Source organism: Cheilinus undulatus, linkage group 14 (genome assembly GCF_018320785.1).
Source record: "Cheilinus undulatus linkage group 14, ASM1832078v1, whole genome shotgun sequence".
NCBI lineage: Eukaryota > Metazoa > Chordata > Actinopteri > Labriformes > Labridae > Cheilinus > Cheilinus undulatus.
The window spans coordinates 40,794,781-40,819,433 of NC_054878.1; the positions used below are offsets into that span (position 1 = coordinate 40,794,781).

Here is a 24,653-nt window from a genome sequence, read left to right on the forward strand (position 1 = left end):
GGAAAGCTCATCAGACGCTATAACACGCACATGAAGTGTTTAGAGAAACAGGAGATTATGCACAAGTTTATAGATCACAGAAGGCGTGATCAATGGGCCGTGGCTCTGACTGCTTGCTTGCAGGAATATGATATTTTGTGTGAGATTCCCGCTCCAAAATTTAGGCTCATACTGGAGAAATTACCCTAATCTGTGCTGTCAAATGTGCATCAGGCGATCACTGAGTCTTTGCGTCTACCTGTTGATCTGTGAAGTGATAGTGCAATGAGGAAGTGAACAGAAGCCGATGTGAATACTGAAGTAGGCTCAAATCAGATGTATATACAGCAGGAAAAAGGCTTTGTCATGACTTTTTGAATATTCAAAAGCCAAAATGGGCTGTCAGTTTACTTGAGCAAGCATCAATGTACCTGGGTATAGCTAGGTATATTGGGCGTAGCTCAGATATAACCTATGTATGTGGTAAGGCTAGGCAATTAATCAAAATTTAGATTAATTCGTGGCCGTAGAAGGTGCAGTATTTCTTTAACCTGGAGTGCGAGTCAAATACCAGATGAATACAGATTTTTGCAGTAGAGTTGTTTTTTGGTATTTTTTCCTTAATTGAAATGATATTGACATAAAAATGATTGTTCACACTACAATACAACTATCACATCGAGTTTGCATTATAAGTTAAAATAATCGCAATCAGATAGTTTTTCAGAATCATCCAGCTTAGTTTACTCAGTCTGTTGGTTTTTCAGGGTGATACTGATACAGGTATTAGTAGTTCCTAAGACTGACATGGATTTATTGTGGTGTACAAAAAAAATAAAGTTGCATGATTAAAATAATCAACAAAAATATGATTTATCCCAAGGTCTATCTGCATAAGAAATGGCACAGAGCAATACAGTAGCAGCAGGAATAGTGATATATGTTTAGTGTGTCAGTGGCGCCTAGGCTGAAGTGTTGATTAGCTGAGATTGTGTTTCATACAGAAAAATTGGTGAGACTGTAGAGCGTGTACACAAAACCAGAGGGGAAGACACCTTTTGCAGTGGAATCAAAGTAGCACACTTTTTGATTTAGTAATTTTATCAAGTATTAGTGAAATTAAGTGTCAATCAGTGTTAATTTCGTTGACTAAAACTGTGACTAAAAATGTTTGTCCATGTGGTGTTGCACACTGACTCGGAAATTTTCGTCTGTCATATTTTTGGGGGGGAACAGGTTCGAATTTAATGCAAAATTTCACTTTAGTCCAAGTCATTTACATGGGTGATTGATGATTAAAACGGTGCCTGCTGCTTCCTCCTCTCTTGCTCTCCACCGCCCAACCCCTCCCCTCTCTTCCTCTCTGTCGCACTCAAACCTCACTTTAAATGCCAAAGTTTGCTTTTTTATTATGTGGATATCAACCATGGTAATATAACAGATAGATGGGTGATTTATGATTCAGATCAGGGTCAGTTTTAAACTTTTTTGCAGCAGAGATGTTATGCATGACATATCATGCATCATCTTCTTTTTTGTACTTTTTTCTTATTTAATATAAGAATGACAAAAACCCTTCAATGCAACAATTCATATCCAATTTTCCATACAAGTCAAAATCATCAGAATTAGACACCTTTAAAGAATTGTTAAGCCCTTGTTTGGGAATAAAAGAAAGTTAAGGAATGATCACACATCAAATCAAATTGCAATATAGGGGAAAAAAATCGCAATTAGATTATTTTCCAAAATCGTTCAGCCCTAATGTGTGCTGTATGAAGCTCTATGTCAGGATGGATCCAGAGGGGTTTTAAAGGAGTGACAGAGCCACAGGCTCGCAATGGGAAACAATTTTCCAAATTCTATGAAGTTTCACAGTGAGGGTAAATAAAAACAGAACTGACTCGGTGGGCAAGGTCCGAGTGTGTGACGTTTTTTTCGGATTACATATCCAAATAAACAGACCGAGTGTGTAAGGACCTTAAGCCTGGCTAAAATTAGATCTTTGATTACTGAAACTGACAACAAGTAAGTTTAGTTTTCGTCAAGATGACCAAAACTAGACTAAAATGTAATGATGTTTTCTATGGACATCCAAAATCCATGCTATTTCTCCACTGTGGGTAAATCTGTCAAATCCTCTCAGCTGACCAAGTTTGCAGGTTTTGCAGGGCGCATAGAGCCCACTTACACGATTTGGTACCGGATTTTGGAATGAGAATAAATGTTAAGCCTAAAAGTAAAGGCTAAAATATATGGAATTTTAATGGACTAAAACTAGACTAAGATGTTTTTGTGTTTTCGTTGGCTAAAACTATAGAGGGTAGAAATTACTCAAATGTTACTAAAACTAAAAGGCAAGATTAAGACTTAAATTAAGAATAGTCAAAATTAGCACTGATGCCAATCCTGATTCTTGTCCAAATGCAAAATTTTGGCTTCAATAAACAGCCAGACCAATAATCCATCAACTCCTACTGTCTAATATTGTGTTGGTTGTAATATAGAATGATGATGTATGTGAAAAATACACAAGAAACTGAAAAAATTCTTGCGTATTAAATTGCGATTGGATTATTTCTCCAAATTGTCCAGCTCTAGAGTGGGGCAACACTGCTATAGACCGACTTTGCTGTATATGCAAATGTCCTGACAGTGACAAATGTTGGCAACATTTTCAACTGAAACCTGCTGTGAACTATAGAAACAGTATTGTGTAAATTACACAAATGCCTTGGCAGAGTTGCAACATGTAGTTGCATGATTTATATTTCTCTAATAGCGGAGGCAATAGGCCTTTTATTTTTGGTTTGTTTGTCCCTCCGTGTCATTAATGGAAACAAAATAGCTCAGAAATACTTGAGAGATTTTCCTCAGACTTTGCACATATATCCAATCTGACGAAAGGATGAATGGATTAGATTTGTAGGTCTCAGGTCAAAGGTCATTTGACCTCATTGTCAGCACTTGCTTCTAAAATTTACACACTACTACAGAAACACTACAGCCTTTCTTCTTGTTGTTTCTGTTCTATTCAATTAAACTCAGAAATGAAAGCCAAAAGAAGGGCAAGAACCAGCGTCATCCTTTTTGTTGAGGCAATTAAACTTCTTCACCAAACTTTAAGCTTTGCTATAAGACAAATACTGTTAATATTTGTACATTTCTGTCTAGTTTAGGTAGCCTCTCTCTGTATTTGGGCAACATTTGGTTAAAGATATGACTGAAGATCTCAGAGTTACTTTTTGATAACTTCAGTACTTTTGCAACACTTAAAATAACAGAGATTGTGTCGTTTCAGAACACGTGGTATCAAAGAGTACAGAAATATTGAAACTGCTGTCAACCCTAGAAAGTATTGCGTGTTGTGTTTGGTGTCTGTAAGGCCCAGTAGCTGATGTAAGCTGATGTAAGAGCCCAGCTAGTGTTTCTGCAGGAACTACACACAGCCACTGACCTGCGCATTCACACAGCAGCGCCCCCCTCCTCACCCCTCCCTCCCTGCCTCGGTCACCACGCCTGTGTGTTCTGGCTGGCCAATGTACTGACCTACTTTTCTGTTGTCGTCTCACACACATGCTCACATATACACACATTCCTTTTTTCATGTTTACCACATACCTTGCTGTAACTCGTCGGTTTGAAAGTGCAGTATTGAAACTCAAGGTTAAGGTTAAGCACAAAGTGGAGCATGAGAGACTGAAGTTTAAGGCTGAGTGTTTGGTGTCAACCTGCTAATATGAAGCAACTTAATGTTTACATTATTCTGAAATATAAAACAGGCAACATGGGGGGAAAACATCAGTTTTACACAGTAAATTGGGCTCTATAACACATTTAAAAGACTTTTTTTCTTAAGTCAGTGATTTCCGTAAAGCCACTTCTCCTATGATCTAAAGTTTATAGGGTCCTGTTAACCAAATATTCATCTTTTTTGTATTTATTCCCAAGTTTAAAATGTGTTTTTCTCTTGAGTATTTCTGTAAAAAATGACTTTGATACTTTTTGACTTGTTTGGATACCACTTGTTGTTTTGATCCTTGAGATTACAAATCACCTAACTTTTAAAGCAAAGCTACAGATTTTCAATCACATTTTAGCCGGAAGCTTTTGCACACAAAAGATACTGGACACTGTCTAAATTGTAATAAAGTCCGCCTGCATTTTATTTTGTTAATCTAAAACAATAATTAAAGTGCTGAGTGAATAGGGCGACTATTTCTGTTGCTTGTATTGAAACAGTTATCAGTTTCATGACATTTTTCATGGGAATTGTGTTAATCAAATATCTGCATGAAGAATCCCCTCTTCTAGGAAAAGCAGCTTCACCCATCAGGATGTTTGATTCCTTATTCAACAGATAAGGAAGCTGGAGCTAGGGATGCCCCGATTAGGTCTTTTGAAACCACTTGGCTAATCACAAATACCAATAGTGATCATTATTAATTTTAGTTATACCAGCTGGTATAGCTGGTTGTTCAGTGTACTTAGCTTTGTAGTGTACTGGGACCTCCTACAGGTGGCAGTGTTACCTCATTAAAGAAGCACAAAGTCATCCTTTTTCAGCCAACAGTAGGGTTGGGCAATTAATCAAAATTTAGATTAAACCGCAATATGGCCTGCAGCAATTTTCAAATCGCAGAAGGTGCAATATTTCTTTAACCTGAATGTGTGTCAAAATACCAATTTAAAAATTTTTTTTGCCTAACAAATCATGCAGTCATTAAGTGTCATTTTTTGAAATAATTTACAAAAGTCCTACTTTCCTCATTTCTGCATATGATTAGTATGAGTATAACATGAAAATGATCATTCCCTTCCATATAGCAATTCATATTGAATTTGCAATATAAGTTGAAATGATTATAATTAGATAGTTTTTAAACTTGTTAAGCCCTTGTTTAATCTATTGTGTTGGTTATAATGTAGAATGATTTATTGATTGTGTTTGTTGAAAAATTCATAAGATAAGGAAGTTAAAAAATAATTGCTTATTAAATCAAAATTGCAATGTTGGAGATAAAAATCATGGTTAGATTAATTTCCCAAATATTCAGCCTTGGTCAACAGCCTATTTTACCAACTTTGTTTAACAGAGCAGAACAAAAACCTCCCTAGAAGCAATGTAACACATATCCTACAGTATGGAAACTGAATTACACAATGTGTAGATTCTTTCATTACGTGTGTGAATTTAAGGGAATTAATTAAAGCCCACTTACAGATTTAAAAAAAAATTATAAGGCTAATAGTCTGATAAATGAAAGGCGGGAAGTCTCAGAACATTAACTCAGCCACTACACATTTGCTGTGGTTATTTTATATTGCTAAGAAAACAAATATCACCTCCAAACAGCCGTATTAATTCAAGCTCATCACCAAACCAAAATTTCCTTTTCTTAAATCCTGTGACTTTCCCTTTCCCTGACTGGACCTTAACTCATTATAATGTGACTTTATATACATGGTAACAGTTAAGGTAAAGTGGGCAACAGGCATAATCTGCTGGGTTCAACTAGGGCAGGGCAATTAATTGAAGTTTAGATTTAAATCTCAGTATGTCCTACTGCAGTTTTCAAATTACAGTAGGTGCAATATCTGTTTACCCTGAAATATGTCTTAGTACCTTTTTTGCAGCAGCAACAGAGAAGTTGTGCTCTACATAACATGCAAATCCTCAACTGTCCCTTTTTTCTAGAGTAGTTTGCAAAAAATCCTATTTTCCGTAATTTTGCGTGTTTTTCTTATTACAAAATCAGAATGATCATCGTGATATGGTTGATACTGATATATGAATCAATGTAGATCAGATATATCTGTAAAACACATTTTGAAGTGTAAGGAATGGGGAAGAACAAAGAAAAAGAGTTCTGCAGATGTAGTTTTTTGGGCCTAAAACTCCACTAACTTTTTTGTACATACAGCCAATATTTACAGCTCTCACTTTGATTTAAGTGAGGAGCAGAGGGTTTGAAAAATGTCACAGTCATCCCAAAAAAAGACATGCTTCCAGTAGCAACCCACAGTTTAAGAAACTGGTGAACACTTTGGAAAAGCATTGCATTTTACTGTCTCATCAGCAAGGAAATCTATGAGTGTCCAACGGTCGTCCTGTCAGTATCATTTAAAATAACCATGATAATTATTTACTATAAATGAGCATCTGTAATTGCCAATAAGGATCAGCTGCAGTTTAATCAAGGCATCCCTAGTTAAAACCAGAGGTGGAAAGTAACTAACTGCATTTACTCAAGTTACTGTGATTGAGTAGCTTTTTTGAATACTTTTCAAAATCATTACTTTTACTAAAGTACATTTTAAGGGAAGTATTGTACTTCACTACATTTTATAAAGCATTTATTACTGAGTAGAAAATGTAACACTTAAAGCAAAAACGAGGAGGTTCTAGCCATCTGCCAAAAGGAAAATGGCCAGAAGTTTAACGTTTACGGCACATGATGGTCTGTAGCGAGTAATGATGTGTCGGTCACGAACACACCGTCTGTATGTGCCAGCTCTTTAGTGTGAACAATGGGAGCTGGCACACCGTTGAGAGCCGTCCACACCTCCCCCGCCCCTCCTTCCCCCACAGAAGAGCACAGAATAAAGGGAGGATATTTCCTCCACACCGTTCTACCACAGCCAACACGTGAAAGACCCTTCCTCATTAACATAACTGTGGTTGACTCCATATGTATGTGTAGCTACATGTGTTTGTGTGTATGACTTTTAACCAATCAGATATGATTAAAGAAAAGCTGGAGGAGAGGGGAATGATGTTGCTCAGTGTTCCATGAACATTCAGTCTCCACTCACAGAGAGAAAGAGAGGAGAAAATGTAGCTATGCAAATTTCAGCAATCAGTAACGACAAATTCCTCATAAATAAGGACACGTTCTAGGTTGTGTAACATAGTTCTATTTTTTTTTCATTAAACATTACGTAAAATGTAGTCATTCTTTGAGTTTTATGGTTCATTTTTTGTCCCCATGCTTCATTTATATAGCTTGATTTATTTAGGAAATATTTTGACAAAGCAGTGTTATATATTTTATTAGTAGTTATATTTTAATGGAAATCACAGAAGACTATTCACACTGGGTTTGTAATGTACAACTTTGAGCATATTAAAAAATTTATAGAACTGGTACCTGATTGTCTAAAAAATTATAGTTTTATATGAAGCGGCATGTAAAATTTGTGCAATTCTAAGAATAAAAGATTTTAATCCCACAATTTTCTGGGTCACAAATGCTTAATTTGTCTGATTTCTTAAAAGCCAAAGTGGCACCGAATGAAGAGCATTTTGGGAGCCGAAAGAGCCGACTCTTCTGAATAACCCGAGTGATCTAGATCTCTGAAAAGAGCCGTAATTCCCATCACTAGTATCAAGAGAATGATTCGACATTTCTTCCTAGACAGCTGTTACATTTGACTTTAGGTCGAGTCTCACCTTATACAAAACAACCTGGTTTTAGATTCATATTCTCTTGTAGTTAATTCATATTAAGAAAAGATAATATTTTGCATAACCCCCATATAACCCCTTCAAGTTTCAAAAGTAGCTACTCAGTACTCAGTATTTTAAGTACATTTTAAATGGCTTACTTTTTACTTGCCTAGATTTATAGATCACTACTTGTACTTCTAAGTATATTTTATCCAAAGTAACTTTACTTTTACTTGAGTAGATTTATAGATCATTACTTGTACTTCTACTTAAGTATATTTTATCCAAAGTAACTTTTTACTTTTACTTGAGTAGACCTATAGATTACCACTTTTACTGCTACTTAAATATATTTTATCCAAAGTAACTTTATTTTTACTTGAGTAGATTTATAGATCACTACTAGTGCTTCCACTTAGGTATGTTTTATCCAAAGTAACTTTACGTGTACTTCAGTAAATTTATTGATCACTACTTTTGATGCTGCTAAAGTATATTTTATCCAAAGTAACTATTTTTACTTGAGTACAGTAGTCTAGTCCTTCTTCCACCTCTAGTTAAATCCTCTGAGACTCTAGCAGTTCTGCCTTAAAATCTGGTAAATAATTCATCTGAAGTCTTGCAAGTTAATATTCTTTTAATTGGACAACCAATTAAATACTAATAGTTCCATATCTAGATGACACAAAGATTTATGATATGTGTTCCTGTCCGCAAACAGAACAATGAACCACTTGAAACCAGCGTCAGGTTGGCGTATTTCTCGTCTGAACACATCCTCTGGTCTCTCCACTGCAACCTTTTTCCTGCTGATTACTTCCTCACAGTCTTAACAATCGAGCCAACTATTTTGTAACACTGGGTAATAACAGTGTGTTTAAGGACAATAGCAGTTTTGACTTTGGCCGGTTTCAGCATATGGCATCGTGGTCAAGAGAGCGTCCTGAAATGTAAACTAAAGCTCACCTTCTCAGTGTAACTTTATAGCATAATCTAAATGCAAGCACTGAGGTGTTTGAGTCTCATTACTTTCCACATATGTCTTTTTTATTCTGCAGTCTGGAGAAGCGGAGACGGGAGCTGGAGTGCCGCTACATCGAGGAGCTGGCCGAGCTGCTGTCATCCAACATGGGCGACATTGCCAGCCTCAGTGTCAAACCTGACAAGTGCCACATCCTCAAGAGCACCGTGGACCAAATCCAGCAGATGAAACGGCGTGAGCAGGGTAGGGAGAGGCACACAGAAGTGATCCATGAGAAGCTATACAGCTTCTTTTGCTGATGCCATCTTTTGATTTCTGTTTTTATGCTGCAAAGAAATTAGATTAAGAGTCATTTTGGCTGCAAGCTAAAGAGTATTTAATCAGACTAAAGGTTAAATGTTTCTTTATTTTACGGCAGAAATTATATTTTAAAAAAGTTTACTAGGAATGTTAAAGTACTTTGCTGAAGAATTTAAAGAAAATCATATTTAGGGATATTTAAGATGACTTTATTGATTTATAGGATCGGTTTGTATCTTTATAACCAGATATCTGATTTGTCCTTGCTTCCTCCTGACAGAGAAAGCAGCCCTTCTGTCTCCGGATGATGAGGTGCAGAAGAGCGACATCTCCTCCAGCAGCCAGGGGCTGGTGGAGAAAGAGGCACTAGGGCCGATGCTGCTAGAGGTGAAGAATACATTCACAATCACAGACACGCAACGTTTCCTCCCCAGCACCACTTGTGGGATTTTTAACTCCCATCACACAACACGCCATCTGAATTTCTTCTCCTTTGTCTTTGACCCTACTTCTCCTTCTCCTTCTCCTGCTCCTTCAGGCCCTCGATGGGTTTTTCTTCGTCGTGAATCGGGAGGGCCGCATTGTCTTTGTTTCTGAGAACGTGACGAGTTACCTTGGATACGCCCAGGAGGAGCTGATGACTTCAAGCGTGTACAGCATCCTCCATGTGGGAGACCACAATGAATTTGTTCGAAATCTGCTGCCTAAAAGCCTGGGTGAGTGAGCTAGGGGTGTGGATTTAACTGATTTTCTCCCTAATACTTTATGTTATGTTATGTAAGATGCAAGTGACTATTATGTTATTAAAAGATATTTGGTAATTACATTTTCATAGGCTTTACATTTGACAGATTCAGCACCGGTGAAGCCCTTTTAGGAGGCCGTGAAACTCAGAGGATGAGTTTTTATGCTGCAGAATCAATACAGTCATTAATACGGATAATTAACTTTGATTATTGGACAGTTACACTGAAGATAAAGTGAATTTAACAGAGATGTAAAAAGATGGGATGACAAACTGTTGAAATTTTACATGAAGGCAGTTTGAAGCTGCCAGGAGAAGGGAGTCAGAGTAGGAGGGGTGCACATGTGTGGGTGAGGTTAGAGAAGGGAGGGAGGGAAGAGTGAAACAAAGGTCTTCTTCACTCTTTAACATTATTTAAGGTTGTTTTAATTTTTTAGTTTCAACCTTGAGAGGAGAATATAATGGAAAAAGAGGAGGCGTGAGTCAGGTTCATGTGAGGACACTTGCAGAGAAACAATAATCACCTCAGCTCTCCTTTCTCCTTGGAAACAAAGATCTCCAAAGCTTTCTTTTCTCCCTGTGAAACAAAAGTGTTTTTATTATTCTGGATGCTTTTTTATAAACTTTTATAACCCTAAGTAGGAGAAGTTTTAGGTGAAAATTGTGCAAAATGAGGAACATATGCAAATTCGATATGTGTCTTTTAGCAGCTTAAAAGTAACATTTGAAATGAGGCAAATTCTGTTTTATTCTACAACAAAAACTACCAGGTTCTCAATTATTAGCCCCCCTGATGCTAATTGTCAATTGTGTCTCCTTTTTGCTGGATAACAGCCTGCAGTAGTTTTTTTAACAAGTCTCAGACACATCTCCTGAGGAATCCCAGCCCATTCCTCAATGGTAAATCTCTCAAGCTCCACCAGATGTGATGGTCTTTCAACATGGACCTCGGGCTTCAGTTCACCCCAGATTTTCAATGGGATTCAAGTCAGGACTTTGTGCAGGCCACTCAGTAAGGCTCACTTTGGTCTTCTGGAGGTAGCTCTTCTCTTGGGTTGTGTTGAAAAACAATGCAATGGTTTTTTCTTTCATGATGTCTTCTGCCTTTGCAAGATTCCAGACGCGCTGAAGACGGTTTCTTTGGGTTATATGGCCAAAGAGCTCTATTTCAGTCTCCTCTGACCAAAGGAAATTCTTCCAGTATGCATAATCTTTCTCTAGGTTGTCCCTAGAATACTTTAGTCTGACTTGAAGTTTTTTATGGTACATTCCTGCTCATGGCTCTAGTGCAGGGGTGTCAAACTCAAGGCCCAGGGGCCAAGATCATATGATATTTCTGTTATTACTGGCCCATCAGTACGCAGATTTCCTCAAGTATAAAAATGTCACTTGATGATTTAAGATATCTTAAAATCATAAAATCTGAAAAAGTAAGGAGTAAAAATAATTGATAAAAGTCAGGAATATGGGAAAATAAAATTATTTGTGTTTTAATGTCATATTTTCAATTTTGCATCTCACAATAAGGACTCAAAATTGGGATTTTGACTTTTTATTTCGTACTTTGAATATTTCAACTCATAATTTTGGCCTTTTATATCATATTTTGAGCTTTTAATCCCCAATTGAAAATTTTAAGTCATGTTTTGACCTTTTTAACTCATTGTTTTGTATTTTATGTCATATTTTCAACTCCTTACTTTGACTTTATAATCCTATAGTTTGACCTTGTAGACTCACTATTTAAAAATTTTGAATTATATTTTGACTTTTAATTTGATGATTACACATTTTATTTCATATTTTGACCTTTTAAGCTTATAATTTTGACTTTGTTTCTTATATATTTGCATTTAAAAAACACAATTTTTCAATTTCAATTTCATGTTTTGACCTTTTTGAACTTATACATTTACTTTTCTCATATTATGAACCTTTAAACTTATCCTTTCTACTTTTTAACCTCAAAATCATTTATCATCGGTGCAAAGATTTTTTTCATATTTTATTACTGGGGAAATGAAGTTGACAGTTAAAAAGTTGAGCCTGTTAGGCCCTCAGGTTAGACCTGAATCCAGATTCCAACCCCTGCTGTGATTGAGTTTGACACCCCTGCTCCAGTGATTGTCTTCCTTGAGACTACAATTCTTGACTTGGCTAAATGCTTCACTAGTGTCTTGGCAGTTGTTCTGGAGTCCTTAGACTAGGGTTGGGAATCACTAATGGCCCCAAGATACAATATTATCACAATACTTATACCATGATTTGATATTATTTCTATTTCAAACATTTTGCAATACACAGAGTATTGCGATACCATACATAGCGATATATTGTTATCTATACAATTTATTCAACTGCTCAGCTGATTTAGCATTAGCCTTACTTTCTTTTTTATCGTATTACCGCAGTATTTTGTTTTCATGCAGCACTCCTTGCAAACCCCATGTGTGATGTCCATGTTGCTTGCGCCCTGCTTGCAGTTCTAATGTCCCTTCCCTGGTGCTGCCATATTGGTTGTACTAATTTCTCCTGCTGTGTGACCGTCACCTCTGCCGACCTCACTGGACAAAGAACTAAACAGCAAGTGAACAGAAAAGCAACTGATGCTATCTATCCAGTATCTTAGACTTTAGTTCATATAAGCAGTTAATCTGAAAAAAAAAAAAAAAACATACTTGCCAGAAGATATGATATGATATATCGCTGTGCAAAATATTTGCAATACTATGCTGTATTGATTTTTCCTTCATCCTTACCTTAGATACATCTCTCACTAGTTTTCTTTTCAAGGTCTTTGAAATCTATCTCTTTCTGTCTCTGCCAATTTTGTTCTGGACTATGAGGCTCTCTTTGAACTTTAAAATGCTGTGATAACTTTGCATATCCTTCTCCTGCTTTGCGAGCATCAATTTTTCTTCAGTCTAAACTGATTTTTTTTTGTTTTTGCCATGGTGCTTTCTCAGTGACAGCTCAAATGAAAGTTTTTAGACTGTGTGTAAATGTGAAGATAACCCTCAGTTTGAAGCTTTGAGTATTACAAAGTTAAACACATCACTGCACAACAGTAGTTTGTGCTACGGCTCAACAAAAAAGTCAGATCTAAAGGGGGCTAATAATTTAGAACCTGGTAGTTTTTAAGTTTTTTGGTATATTTTTGTTTCTGTGTGCAAGGTAAAATCATGTAAGCATCAAAAATAAAACTCAGATGTTTGGAAAAGCTGTGATAAAAAGTCCTTTCTCCATATAACAGCACTTGGGAAATACCTTTAAAAGGTGAAATTTTCAGAGGGAGGCTGATAATTTTGTCCTGTGTATCGATAATACTGTATTGTGCGTCCCTGCAAGACACAAAAAAAAGGTCACAACAAAAGTTGACCAAAGTGTTAGACAATCAAACAAACAAAAGAAAAAAAAACGCAAAGACCAACACAGAGGCAGGAATTGAAATGTTGAAAAAGTGTTGGAAGCAGAGGTGTAGAAGAAAGAGAAAAGGATGAAAGGAGCTTCTCTGACGCAGAGCCATAAGCCTGTAATAAAAGCATGTTTCAACATTTGATTAAAAACCAGGCAGTGTGGGTGATAGGCAAATATGTGGTGTTATTAATGTTTATACCTTCCCATACAGTTGAAACCAGAAGTTTACATACACTATATATAAAGGCACATAAACTTTTTTTTTCTCACTGTCTAACATTAAATCAGATTAAACTTTTCCTGTTTTTGGTCGATTAGGATCACCAAAATTATTTCTATTTGCTAAATGCCAGAATAATGAGAGAGATCATTTTTTAGACATTTTTTTATTATTTTCTTGAGAGTCAGAAGTTTACATACATTTCATTAGTATTTGGTATCATTGCCTTCAAACTGTATGACTTGGGTCAAACGTTTTGGATATGCTTCCACAAGCTTCTCACAGTAGTTTGCAGGAATTTTAGCCCATTCCTCCTGGCAGAACTGGTGTAACTGAGCCAAGTTTGTAGGCCGCCTTGCTCGCACATGCCTTTTCAGCTCTGCCCATAAATTTTCAATGGGATTGAGATCAGGGCTTTGTGATGGCCACTCCAAAATATTGACTTTGTTATCCTTAAGCCACTTTGTAACCAGTTTGGCAGTATGCTTAGGGTCATTGTCCATTTGGAAAACCCATTTGCGCCCAAGCTTTAACTCCCTGGCTGATGTCTTGAGATGTTGCTTCAGTATTTCCACATAATGTTCTTTCCTCATGATGCCATCTATTTTGTGAAGTGCACCAGTCCCTCCTGCAGCAAAACAACCTCACAACATGATGCTGCCACCCCCATGTTTCACAGTTGGGATGGTATTCTCAGGCTTGCAAGCTTCTCCCTTTTTTCTCCAAATGTAACGATGGTCATTATGGCCAAAAAGTTCAATTTTAGATTCGTCAGACCACAGAACATGTCTCCAAAAATTAAGGTCTTTGTCCCTGTGTGCATTTGCAAACTGTAATCTGGCTTTTTTATGTTTCTTTTGGAGTAATGGCTTCTTCCTGGGAGAGTGGCCTTTCAGCCCATGTGGGTACAGGACTCATTTGACTGTTGATAATGACACACTCTTACCAGCTTCAGCCAGCATCTTCACAAGGTCTTTTGCTTTTGTTCTTGGGTTGAGATGCACTTTTTGGACCAAAGCACGTTCATCTCTGGGACACAGAACCCGTCTCCTTCCTGAGCAGTATGATGGCTGGACATTCCCATGGTGTTCATACTTGTGTGTAATTGTTTGAACAGATGAGCTTGGCACCTTCAGGCATCTGGAAATTGCACCCAATGATGAACCAGACTTGTGCAAGTCCACAATTCTCTTCCTGATATCTTGGCTGATTTCTTTTGATTTTCCCATGATGTTACACAAAGAAGCAGTGTGTTTCAGGTGTGCCTTAAAATACATCCACAGGTGTGCCTCTAATTAACTCAAATGTTGTCAATAAACCTATCAGAGGCTTCCAAAGACATGACATCATCATCTGGGCTTTCCCAGATTGTTTAAAGGCATAGTAATCTTAGTGTATGTAAACTTCTGACTCTCAAGAAAATAATAAAAAATTGTCTAAAAAATGATCTCTCTCATTATTCTGGCATTTAGCAAATAGAAATTATTTTGGTAATCCTAACTGACCAAAAACAGGAAAAGTTTAATCTGATTTAATGTTAGATGGTGAGAAAAAAAGTTTATGTGCCTTTTTATATAGTGTATGTAAACTTCTGGTTTCAACTGTATATTAGCGGGTGAGACTCTCAGTGATACTTTCTGTGCATTTTAACTGTTTCAAGACTAATTAACAGAACTCAGATTTGTCATAAATCTTACTTGTGACAGTTAAGTGTTAAATTAAGCTTGATGCAAATTATAGAGTGCTCATGTTAAAGCTGAAATTTCATTGGTTTTAGTAGGATAAAGGACAAAAGAGGTTTGAATAGGTTTCTAGCATGTTGTCTTTCAATTCAAAGCTAGAGAGAGGAAGAAGTCACTTTGAAATGTATGCTTAATGACAATTTCTGAAGATGCCTTTTGTAGTACAGGCAAACGGTACTCAAGAACCTCAACAAAGTACGGTTTCTCACTTTGGACCAAGATTTGCTTAATGATAATCTATTTGCAGCAGTTTTGCTCAAGTGTCCCATTCAACAGTTTGTTTAATGTTTAAAAAAGTGAAGTACCTTAAAGCTGCAAGTGAAGCTTCTTGTAAACAGATCTTCTGTTTACATTCAGTGCTGCTCACACAAATGAGACACGTGAATCCTTTAGGCTTTTTAAAACATTTTTACTCCCTTGTATTAAACATTATTTCTTACTTTTATGCCGTCTTACTCCTGATTAGTAGCGCCTTTTGAAACATACTGTACATCTCTTTTCATCGTAGTGTTACAGATGTCGACATTCAAACTGTTTTTTTTTTATTTTTTCCTGTCTGTCTAGTAAACGGTGGGCCGTGGCCTCAGGAACCTGGTCGAAGGAACAGCCACACGTTTAACTGTCGCATGCTGAAGAGGCCACCAGACGAGGTAGATTCAGAAAATCCAGAGGCTCGGCAGCAGTACGAGATTATGCAGTGTTTCACCGTGTCCCAGCCACGGACCGTGCAGGAAGAGGGAGATGGTAAATAGAAACACAGATGATGAGTTAATTATCACAATATCTTGGGCAGAAACTGTGATAATAATGGCAGTTTGGATGAATTAAGAAAGCCTCATGTAGGAAACTTAGCACTCTTCTAACTAAAGACGAGATTTGAGCATTTTCAATGAGAGATTTTTTTCTGTTCTCTATATTTGGCAAAAATATTACAGCTTTCGCCTTTTGCACCAACTTTCTATAAGTTTTGGTTCATATTTAGGTGAATCTTCCCCACTAAATCCTGTTATATAATCAGTTAATTTCTAGCATAAGTTGTGTCATCGTTTCTGATCTTCATCCTCTGAATTTTTCCATTTTTGAAAACAATGCGCTTAATGACCGTGTTGACCAAGGATTTACACCCAATAGAAGCTAGGTCTGAGACTCAAGATGCATCTTTGTTGGAACTATCTCAGTTGCTTTAATACCTTGAATGTCCATCCTAAATGAGAAATTACCCTTAAAGTAGACTATACTGTAATTTGGGCAAAGATGTCTTAACCCAGTGTTGGACCTAAATCTAGCATGTGTAGATGCAATAAAAAGCTTTGTGGTTTTGATGTAAAAGCAGCAGGCACAAAGAAAAACACACACCTTAACATTTGTGTGCTTCCTTTCTCCAGACTTGCAGAGCTGCCTGATCTGTATCGCCTGTCGGATGCCTCGCACACAGCCTTTCAGCACTGAGTCTTTCATCACCAAGCAGGATCCCACAGGTAACACATGCACACACACAAATACCAGCATAAGTAAGCATGTATAGATTTATATACACAAGTAGCAAATTACTTTTTCACATCGGGCCAGGTAGGTTTGGATGGCTTTTTTCCCTTGATAAATGAAATAATCATTTTTAAAACGGTATTAACTCAGGTTATCTTTGTCTAATGTTACAATTAGTTTGGTTATCTGAAACATGTGAGTGTGACAAATGTGCAAAAAATGACATGAAATCAGAAAAGAGGCTAGTACCATTTTTTTTACAGCACTGTAGACTGTCACAGTAGGAGGAGCTCAATTCTAGTGCAGGAGAGAGTTGGTATTATTTATACTGATAAAAGCTGTGAATGCAGTGTATCAGAACATTTTCAGACCCCTTTTACTTTTTTCTTTTTACTTATGTTGCAGCCTAATGCTACAGTTGACAAAACAGTTTACTATTGTAAATCTACAATCGGTGCTCCATAATGACTAAGTGAAAAAAAATGAGTTTTATACATTTTTTCAAACATATTAAAAATAAAAACTGAAATATCACATTAAGACCGTTTGCATCAACACTTGAAATTTAGCTCAGGTTCCTCCCATTTTTCTTGATCTTGGCTGAGATGTTTCTACACCTTGGTTGGAGTCCTACTTTGGTAAAATGAATTGATTGGACATGATTTGGAATGGCACACACCTCTCTACAGAAGGCCTCACTGGGACAATTTAAAACATGAGCTCCCTGAAGAGCTCAGAGAAGGGATTGTTGCAAGGCACAGATCTAGGGAAGGCTGCATCAAAATATAAAGCTGCACTGAAGCTTCCCAAGAGCACAGTGGCCTCCAAAATTCTCAACTGAAAGAAGTTTGGCACAACCAGAAATCTTCTAAGAGCTGGTCATCCAGCCAAACTGAGCATTCAGGAAAAGAAGTGCCTTGGTAAGAGAGGTGACCAAGTTCCAGAAGGACAACCGTCAATGCAGCAATCCACTGCTCTGGGCTTTATGTCAGAGCAGCTAGACAGAAACCTCTCCTCTGTGCAACACATGAAAGCACGCTTGGAGTGCGCCACAACTCAGAATGAAAGCTAAAGGAGTTTTGATATGTTTTGTGCTGAGGAGAGGCTTCCATCTAGCCACTTTGCCATAAATCCCAGATCAGTGGAGGGCAGCAGTGATGGTTGCCCTTCTGCAACTTTCTCTCATCTCCATCTCCTCAACTCAGTCAGAGTGACCATCAGGTTCTTGGTCACCTCTCTTACTGAGGCCCTTCTCCTCCAATTGCTCAGTTTGGCCAGGAGGCCAGCTCTTGCATTTTGCTCTGATATGCATTCTCAGCTGGAAGGCCTTCTATAGAGTGGTGCTTGCCTTTCCCAATCATGTCCAATCAATTTAATTTAAGACAGGGGGACTCCAGTCAAAGGGAGACACATCTCAGCAACAGTCTAGAGAAACGGGAGGAACCTGAGCTAAATTTCAACTGCTTTTGCAGTTATATTGTCAAAGTTATATTTATTGTCAGTCATATTTCAGTATTTATTTTTCAGAATTTTGCAAAAAAATATACGACTCTTTTTTTACTTTGTCATTATAGGGTAGTGAGTGTAGATTTAATGAGATTAAAAGTGAGTTTAAATGACTGTAGTATCAGGCTGCAGCATAATATAATTGATAAAAGTGAAGGGGGCTGATTACTTTCTGAATTCAATGGATATCGGTTCAAGCTAGAATGAGTTTGAAAATATCAGACTGTAAGAAATTAAGGATTTCTGTGGCTTTTAAAATTGTTGGAAATGTTCAACTTAACAACAGTGCTCAACCCCAAAAAATATATGCTAAGAGTTAGTTTTTTAGTGCAGACATTTCAGTATAAAATTCTTACATACTTTAGCTTTAAATGATTAATGTAAAATAGGGAACTACCTATATGCATCCTGATGAGATGCAAAAATGTCAAGACTGTAAAAAGAGGAAATACTAGTATGTATTTTAGAAATCATCCAAATCAAATGTGCACTATATTGCCAAAAGTATTCATTCACCCACCTAAAAAAATAAAATAAGGAGTTCCAATCACTTCCATGGCCACAGGTGTATAAAATTAAGGACCTAGGCACGCAGACTGTTTCTACAAACATTTGTGAAAGAATGGGTCGCTCTCAGGAGCTCAGTGAATTCTAGCTTGGTACTGTGATAGGATGCCACCTGTGCACCAAGTCCAGTGGTGAAATTTCCTCACTCCTAAATATTCCACAGTCAACCGTCAGTGGTATTATAACAAAGTGAAAGTGATCGGGAATGACAGCAACTCAGCCACGAAGTGGTAGGCCATGTAAAATGACGGTGCGAGGTCAGCGGATGCTAAGGTGCATAGTGCGCAGAGGTCGCCAACTTTCTGCAGTCAGTTGCTACAGACCTCCAAACTTCATGTGGCCTTCAGATTAGCTCAAGAACAGTGCATAGAGAGCTTAATGGAGTGGGTTTTCATGGCCAAGCAGCTGCATCCAAGCCATACATCATTAAGTGCGATGCAAAGCGTCAGATGCAGTGGTGTAAAGCAAGCCGCCACTGGACTCTAGAACAGTGGAGACGCATTCTCTGGAGTGATGAATCATGCTTCTCCATCTGGCAATCTGATGGACGAGTCTGGGTTTGGCGGTTGCCAGGAGAACGGTACTTGTCTGACTGCATTGTGCTAAGTGTAAAGTTTGGTGGAGGGGGGATTATGGTGTGGGCTTGTTTTTCAGGAGCTGGGCTTTGGCCCCTTAGTTCCAGTGAAAGGTACTCTGATTGCTTAAGTATACCAAAAGAGATTTTGGACAATTCCATGCTCCCAACTTTGTGGGAACAGTTTGGGGATGGCCCCTTCCTGTTCATGACTGTGCACCAGAGCACAAAGCAAGGTCTATAAAGACATGGATGAGAGAGTTTGGTATGGATCAACTTGACTGGCCTGCACAGAGTCCTGACCTCAACCCCATAGAACACCTTTGGGATGAATTAGAGCGGAGACTGAGAGCCAGGCCCTCTCGTCCAACATCTGCGTGTGACCTCACAAATGCGCTTCTGGAAGAATGGTCAAAAATTCCCATAAACACACTCCTAAACCTTGTTGAAAGCCTTCCCAGAAGAGTTGAAGCTGTTATAGCTGCAAAGGGTGGACCAACGTCATATTAAACTTTATGGATTAAGAATGAGATGTCACTCAAGTTCATATGCTAGTCAAGGCAGGTGAGCGAATACTTTTGGCAATATAGGGTATTTTTAATGAGAAGGTCACACTGTTAACCTTGAATGCGCAGAGGCTTCTGCAGATGAAGGCTGATCTTTTTCATGTGTGTGTTTGTGTTTGCGTATGTGTATTTCTCCGCTACAGGGAAGATCATCTCCATAGAAACAAGTGCTTTGCGAGCGACAGGCCGGCCTGGCTGGGAGGACCTGGTCAGGAAGTGCATCTACGCTTTCTTTCAGCCGCAGGGCAAAGAGCCCTCCCACGCCAAGAAGCTGCTGCATGAGGGTGAGCAGCCGCCATTGATCGTACAGCTTTCACTCGCACAAATCATTGACAGGCTCGCTGCCAGCTTCGTCATGGTTACCGGAGTTTCAGCACCACTTCAGTGTCATTACAATAGATGGGCTTGAATACCGTGATTTCAATAACTTTTCATACTTGCAGGAGAAGTGTGAGGCTTGATCCAGTCGCTGTAGAGTAGATTCAGTAGTTTTAAGGAAAAGAAAAAGATGTGTTGTAAAGCAAGGGGAAATAGCTTGGAGAAATAGTTGAAACAGCTTTCCCTTTCATATAGGAACATTTAAAAGCTGTAAACTGTGATGAATTGAATGTTTTATGAGATTCAGGAGATGTAACATTAAAATAATTAGAATTTAATATCTGTAAATTGATTCAGGTTAACATGAAAGTGTGTTTTAATGCTTCAACACTATGTTTAACTTTTTCTCCTGCTGTGTATCTGATTATTTTTGTGCATCACCTCCAGTGATGACCCACGGCACGGCCATCAGCCCGCTGTACCATTTCACGTTAAGTGATGGCACCCCGCTCAGCGCTCAGACCCGCTGCAAATTCTGCTGCCCCCCCAACCCTGACGTTCAGCCCTTCATTATGGGCATCCACACTATTGACAGGTACTCTCTTCAGCACATACATGCACTGATGCATGGATTTCAGTGCATTACATTATGTTACATTATGACCCATCAGTGTTCCTGATGTAGCTATTTCTGCTGTGGCTGGATCAGAAGGCCAGTCGTTCAAACACTCTTGACATACATGGCTGTTTTGATCCCTTATGAAACCAAACATTCCTCTTTACACATACCAACCCTAAGCATCTTTTCTCTGACTAACAAAATGCATTTCAAAACAAGTGGAATGGCTCAAGTTTGGACACCTAGATGAAAACACTTTCTTGGAAGCAATCTTACTTGAGCCTATAATTGAGGACAACAAATATACAGTGCATTTAGAAAGTCTGTAGCACCCCCTTGACTTTTTTTCAATTTTGTTGTGTTGCAGTCCAAAGTTATTAGCAAGAAAAACTAAAATATCACATTGACACAGTATTCAGACCCTTTGTAAAATTCCTTGAAAGTTAACTCAGGTTCCTCCAATTTCTCTTGATCTTTGTTGAGATATTTCTACATCTTGATTGAAGGTCACCTGTATTAAATTAAATTGATTGGACATGATTTGGAAAGGCACACTTCTCTGTAGAAGGCCTCACAACTGACAATGCATATCAGAGCAAAAACCAAGCCATGAGGTCAAAGGGACTTCCTGCAGAGCTCCGAGACAGGATTGTTTCAAGGCACACATGTGGGGAAGGCTACAAAATCTGCTGCACTAAATGTTCCTCCACAATTCTCAAATGAAAGAAGTCTGGCACAGCCAGGACTCTTCCAAGAGCAGGTCATCCAGCCAAGCTGAGCAATCGGAGGAGAAGGGCATTAGTAAAAGAGGTAACTGAGAACCCAACAGTCACGCTGAGTGAGCTCCAGAGAGCCTATGTGGAGATGTGACAAATTTCCAGAAAGAAAAACTTCACTGCAACCCTCCACTGATCTTGGATTTATGGCAGAGTGGCAAAACGGAAGCCTTTCCTTAGTGAAAATCAAATGAAAGCTGCTTAGAATTTGCAAATAGAACCCATAGGACTCTCAGACTGTGAGAAACAAGATTTTCTGGTCTGATGAAACCAAGATTGAACTGTTATGCTTCAGTTCTACACATTATGTCTAGAGGAAAACAGGCATCATTCATTACTTTCCCTATCTCATCCCAACAGTGAAGCATGGTGGTGGCAGCATCATGCTGCAGGGGTGTTTTTCAGCAGCGGGGACTAGGAGACTGGCCAGGGTGGAGGGAAAGCTGACTGGAGTCAAGTGTAGAGATATCCTCAATGAAAACCTGTTGTGCAGCGCTCAGGACATCAGCTTTAAACATGACAATGACCCTAAGCACACAGCCAAGACAATGCAGCAGTGGCTTAGGGACAACTCTTTGAATGTCCTCAAGTGGACCAGCCAGAGCCCTAACTTGAATCCTATCACTCATCTCTGGAGTCCACCGATGGTCACCATCTAAGATAGCTGAGTGAGAGTTTTTGCCAAGAAGGATGGCAGAAAATACCCCAGTCCAGTTGTGCAAAGTTTATTGTTCCATATTCAAAAAGACTCAAGGCTATAATTGCTGCCAACGGTGCCCCAACTAAGTATTGAGTAAAGGGTCTGAATACTATTGTCGATGTGATATTTCATTTTTTCTTTATAACAAATTTGCAAAAATTCTGTTTTCTAAATATGATTACATACATTTTCTTTGTCTCTCGCAGGGAACACAACACTGCTAGCTCTCAGGAAAACACTAACCCCAGCCTTCCACCCAACCTCGGCAGCCTTGCCCAGACTCCCTCCCGCTCTCCTTCCCTTACTCCCGGCAGCAACTGGACTCAAGGCTCAGGCGTCACTGCCACCAACAACAGCAACGCCTCCTCTCACGGACACAACCCAACCACACCCACAGGCTACCTGACGCCCAACCGGACCTGTTCCCAGCAGGTAAACAGCCCCTCTCCTCTGAGCAGCCCACTCACAGCCACCCCTACCTCTTTTATGTCACCCAGGATGCCACGGGCCAGTCCTGGGTCGGGAGGGAGTCCTCGGATATCGGGGAACCCCTTCTCTCCTTCCACACCAAGCCTCCACTCCCCAACTGGGGCACTAAGCGGAGGCAGCCTGAACAGGCAGCAGTCTGGTGGTGATAGTAGTAGTAGTGGCGCCAATGGTGGGTCAGCGGGGTCCTTCTCCTTGTCCTCTCCGGCCCCTCAGAGACAAGCCAGTACCCCCACCGGCACCCCTACTCAGCCACCGTCTGCAAAACCCCTAGAGGACGGAGAAGGAGGGGGAGAGGACTCTGTTAAAGCCCCCCTTCCCTCTGCTTCACCGCTGGGAAACCCCAGACCGAATCCACTCCTGGAAAGCAATGGGACAGGAGCAGAATCAAACAACAACAGCACCCATTGCACCTCATCACCTCATCCTCCAAACCCTCGTCCTGTTCCTCAGTGCCCTGCCTCACACAGCACTCTGACAGAGCGACATAAGATCCTGCACCGGCTGCTTCAGGACAGCAGCCCCAACGACACGACCACCGCCACCTCAGAGGAAGGAACCAACAAGAACCAAGTGGAGATCAAGAAGGAGCCGCCTGCCAGTCCGTCGCTGGCCACAGCAGGTCCGAAATCCAACTCTAGAGAGCCTCAGGACCATCAGCTGCTCCGCTTTCTTCTAGATACAGACGAAAAGGTAAATATGTTTTTCATATTCCTTCATTTTTCCTCCTATAGCATTATATGTACATAACTTTTCTGGTCACAATATCATCATATATTTTTTTTTCAATTTTGCTGTGTTGTATCACCACACTTTTTAAATGCTTTCAAAATTTTTAACATTATTATATTTAATTATAAGCATTTTTATTATTTGGTCAAATTGTGTTCTGATTTTTATACTATTTTTTCATGTTGCACTTGGGGGTATTTTCATTATTTAATTTTACACCTTGAAATATCGCATGCATGCTTTTTCCTGTTTTTTAAATGTTCTCTTATAGCCTCCACCCTGAAACTTTAAAAACATGTTTTCTCAGAATCTGAAGATTTTTGTTCAGATTCTTGTTTTCAAACAAATTATTTCTTATAGCTTTTTAAAAGTTCTATTTTGAAACCTTAAATGATAGCTAGTCAGCAAGTTAGCTCACTAGTTAGTCAGCTAATTTGTCAGTCAGTTAGTTTGCTAGCTAGATGATACGTTTTGTATTAGGTACTTAGCTACTAGGTTAGTTAGTAAATGAGTTAGACAGCTAGCTAGTTAGCTATATAGATAGTTTGTGTATGAGCAAACTAGCATGTTAAGTCATTTCTTTTGTTAGTTAGCCAGTTAGCTATTTAGTTAGCTAATTGTTACCCAGTTAGTAAGTTTTGTGGTCAGTTACAAAGCTAGTTGTTAGCTGTTTAGTCAGTCAGAATTGTCAGTTTGTTGGTTTGTAAGTTAGTTGGTTAGTGAATGAGCTATCCAGCTTATTATTTAGTGAATAAGCCTGCTAGTTAAGTTAGTTTGTTAGTTAGCCATACTTAGAAAGATAATGGGCTAGGTGGTTTCTTTGTTAGTCAGTCACCTTTTTTATTTAGTTTGGCAGTTAGTTTACTATTTGTTTAGCAAGCTCATATTGTAGTTAGCTAGCTAGCTGGTTGACTAGTTAGGTAGTCAGTCAAGTCGTCAGTTAGTTTGTAAGTTAGTTTTTTAGTTAGTTGGTTAGTCAATGAGCAAGCCAGCTTGTTAATTAGGGAACAAGCTTCTTTGTCAGTTTGGTAGTTAGCTAGCTAGCTTGCTAGTTACTTAGCTAGTATGTTTTGTAGTAAGTTAAATAGCTAGTTAGATTATGAGCTGGCCAGATCGTTAGAAAGAGCCTTTTTGACTTTGACAGCTTGTTAGCTAGTAAGTATGTTTTTTTAGTTTGTCGTCTTTGTAGCTAGTTAGTTAGTTAGCTAATTAATTAGCTAGCCAGCCCTGTTATAGGCTTTGTTGTTAGGTAGGTAGGAAGCAAGTTAAGTAGTTGGTTGTGTAGTTATTTAGTTATAAAGAGTGTAGCTAGTAACTGAGCTAGCTAGTTAGTCAACTTGTTGGTTAGCTATTAAGTTGATAAAATTTTTGCTAGATAGTTATAAGTAAGCTAGTTAGCAGGTTTTGTGGTTAGTTAGACAGTTTGTCAGTCAGATAAATCGATATCTGGTTTCTTTGCGAGGTTGGCTTGTCGGTTGATGATACAGTA

The 24,653-nt window shown here is 38.7% G+C and overlaps 1 protein-coding gene across 2 annotated transcripts in view; it reads left to right on the forward strand.

Annotated features, from left to right (window-relative positions):
- Nucleotides 1-24,653, forward strand: part of ncoa1 (nuclear receptor coactivator 1) — a 115,380-nt gene that overhangs the window by 63,626 nt on the left and 27,101 nt on the right. For both annotated transcript variants that reach the window (XM_041806124.1, XM_041806125.1), the window contains exons 4-11: nucleotides 8,488-8,654; nucleotides 8,992-9,098; nucleotides 9,250-9,427; nucleotides 15,400-15,579; nucleotides 16,221-16,313; nucleotides 19,677-19,817; nucleotides 20,299-20,446; nucleotides 22,153-23,125. In XM_041806124.1, the coding sequence (XP_041662058.1) occupies nucleotides 8,488-8,654; nucleotides 8,992-9,098; nucleotides 9,250-9,427; nucleotides 15,400-15,579; nucleotides 16,221-16,313; nucleotides 19,677-19,817; nucleotides 20,299-20,446; nucleotides 22,153-23,125 (1,987 nt within the window). The remainder of the gene's footprint in view (nucleotides 1-8,487; nucleotides 8,655-8,991; nucleotides 9,099-9,249; nucleotides 9,428-15,399; nucleotides 15,580-16,220; nucleotides 16,314-19,676; nucleotides 19,818-20,298; nucleotides 20,447-22,152; nucleotides 23,126-24,653) is intronic.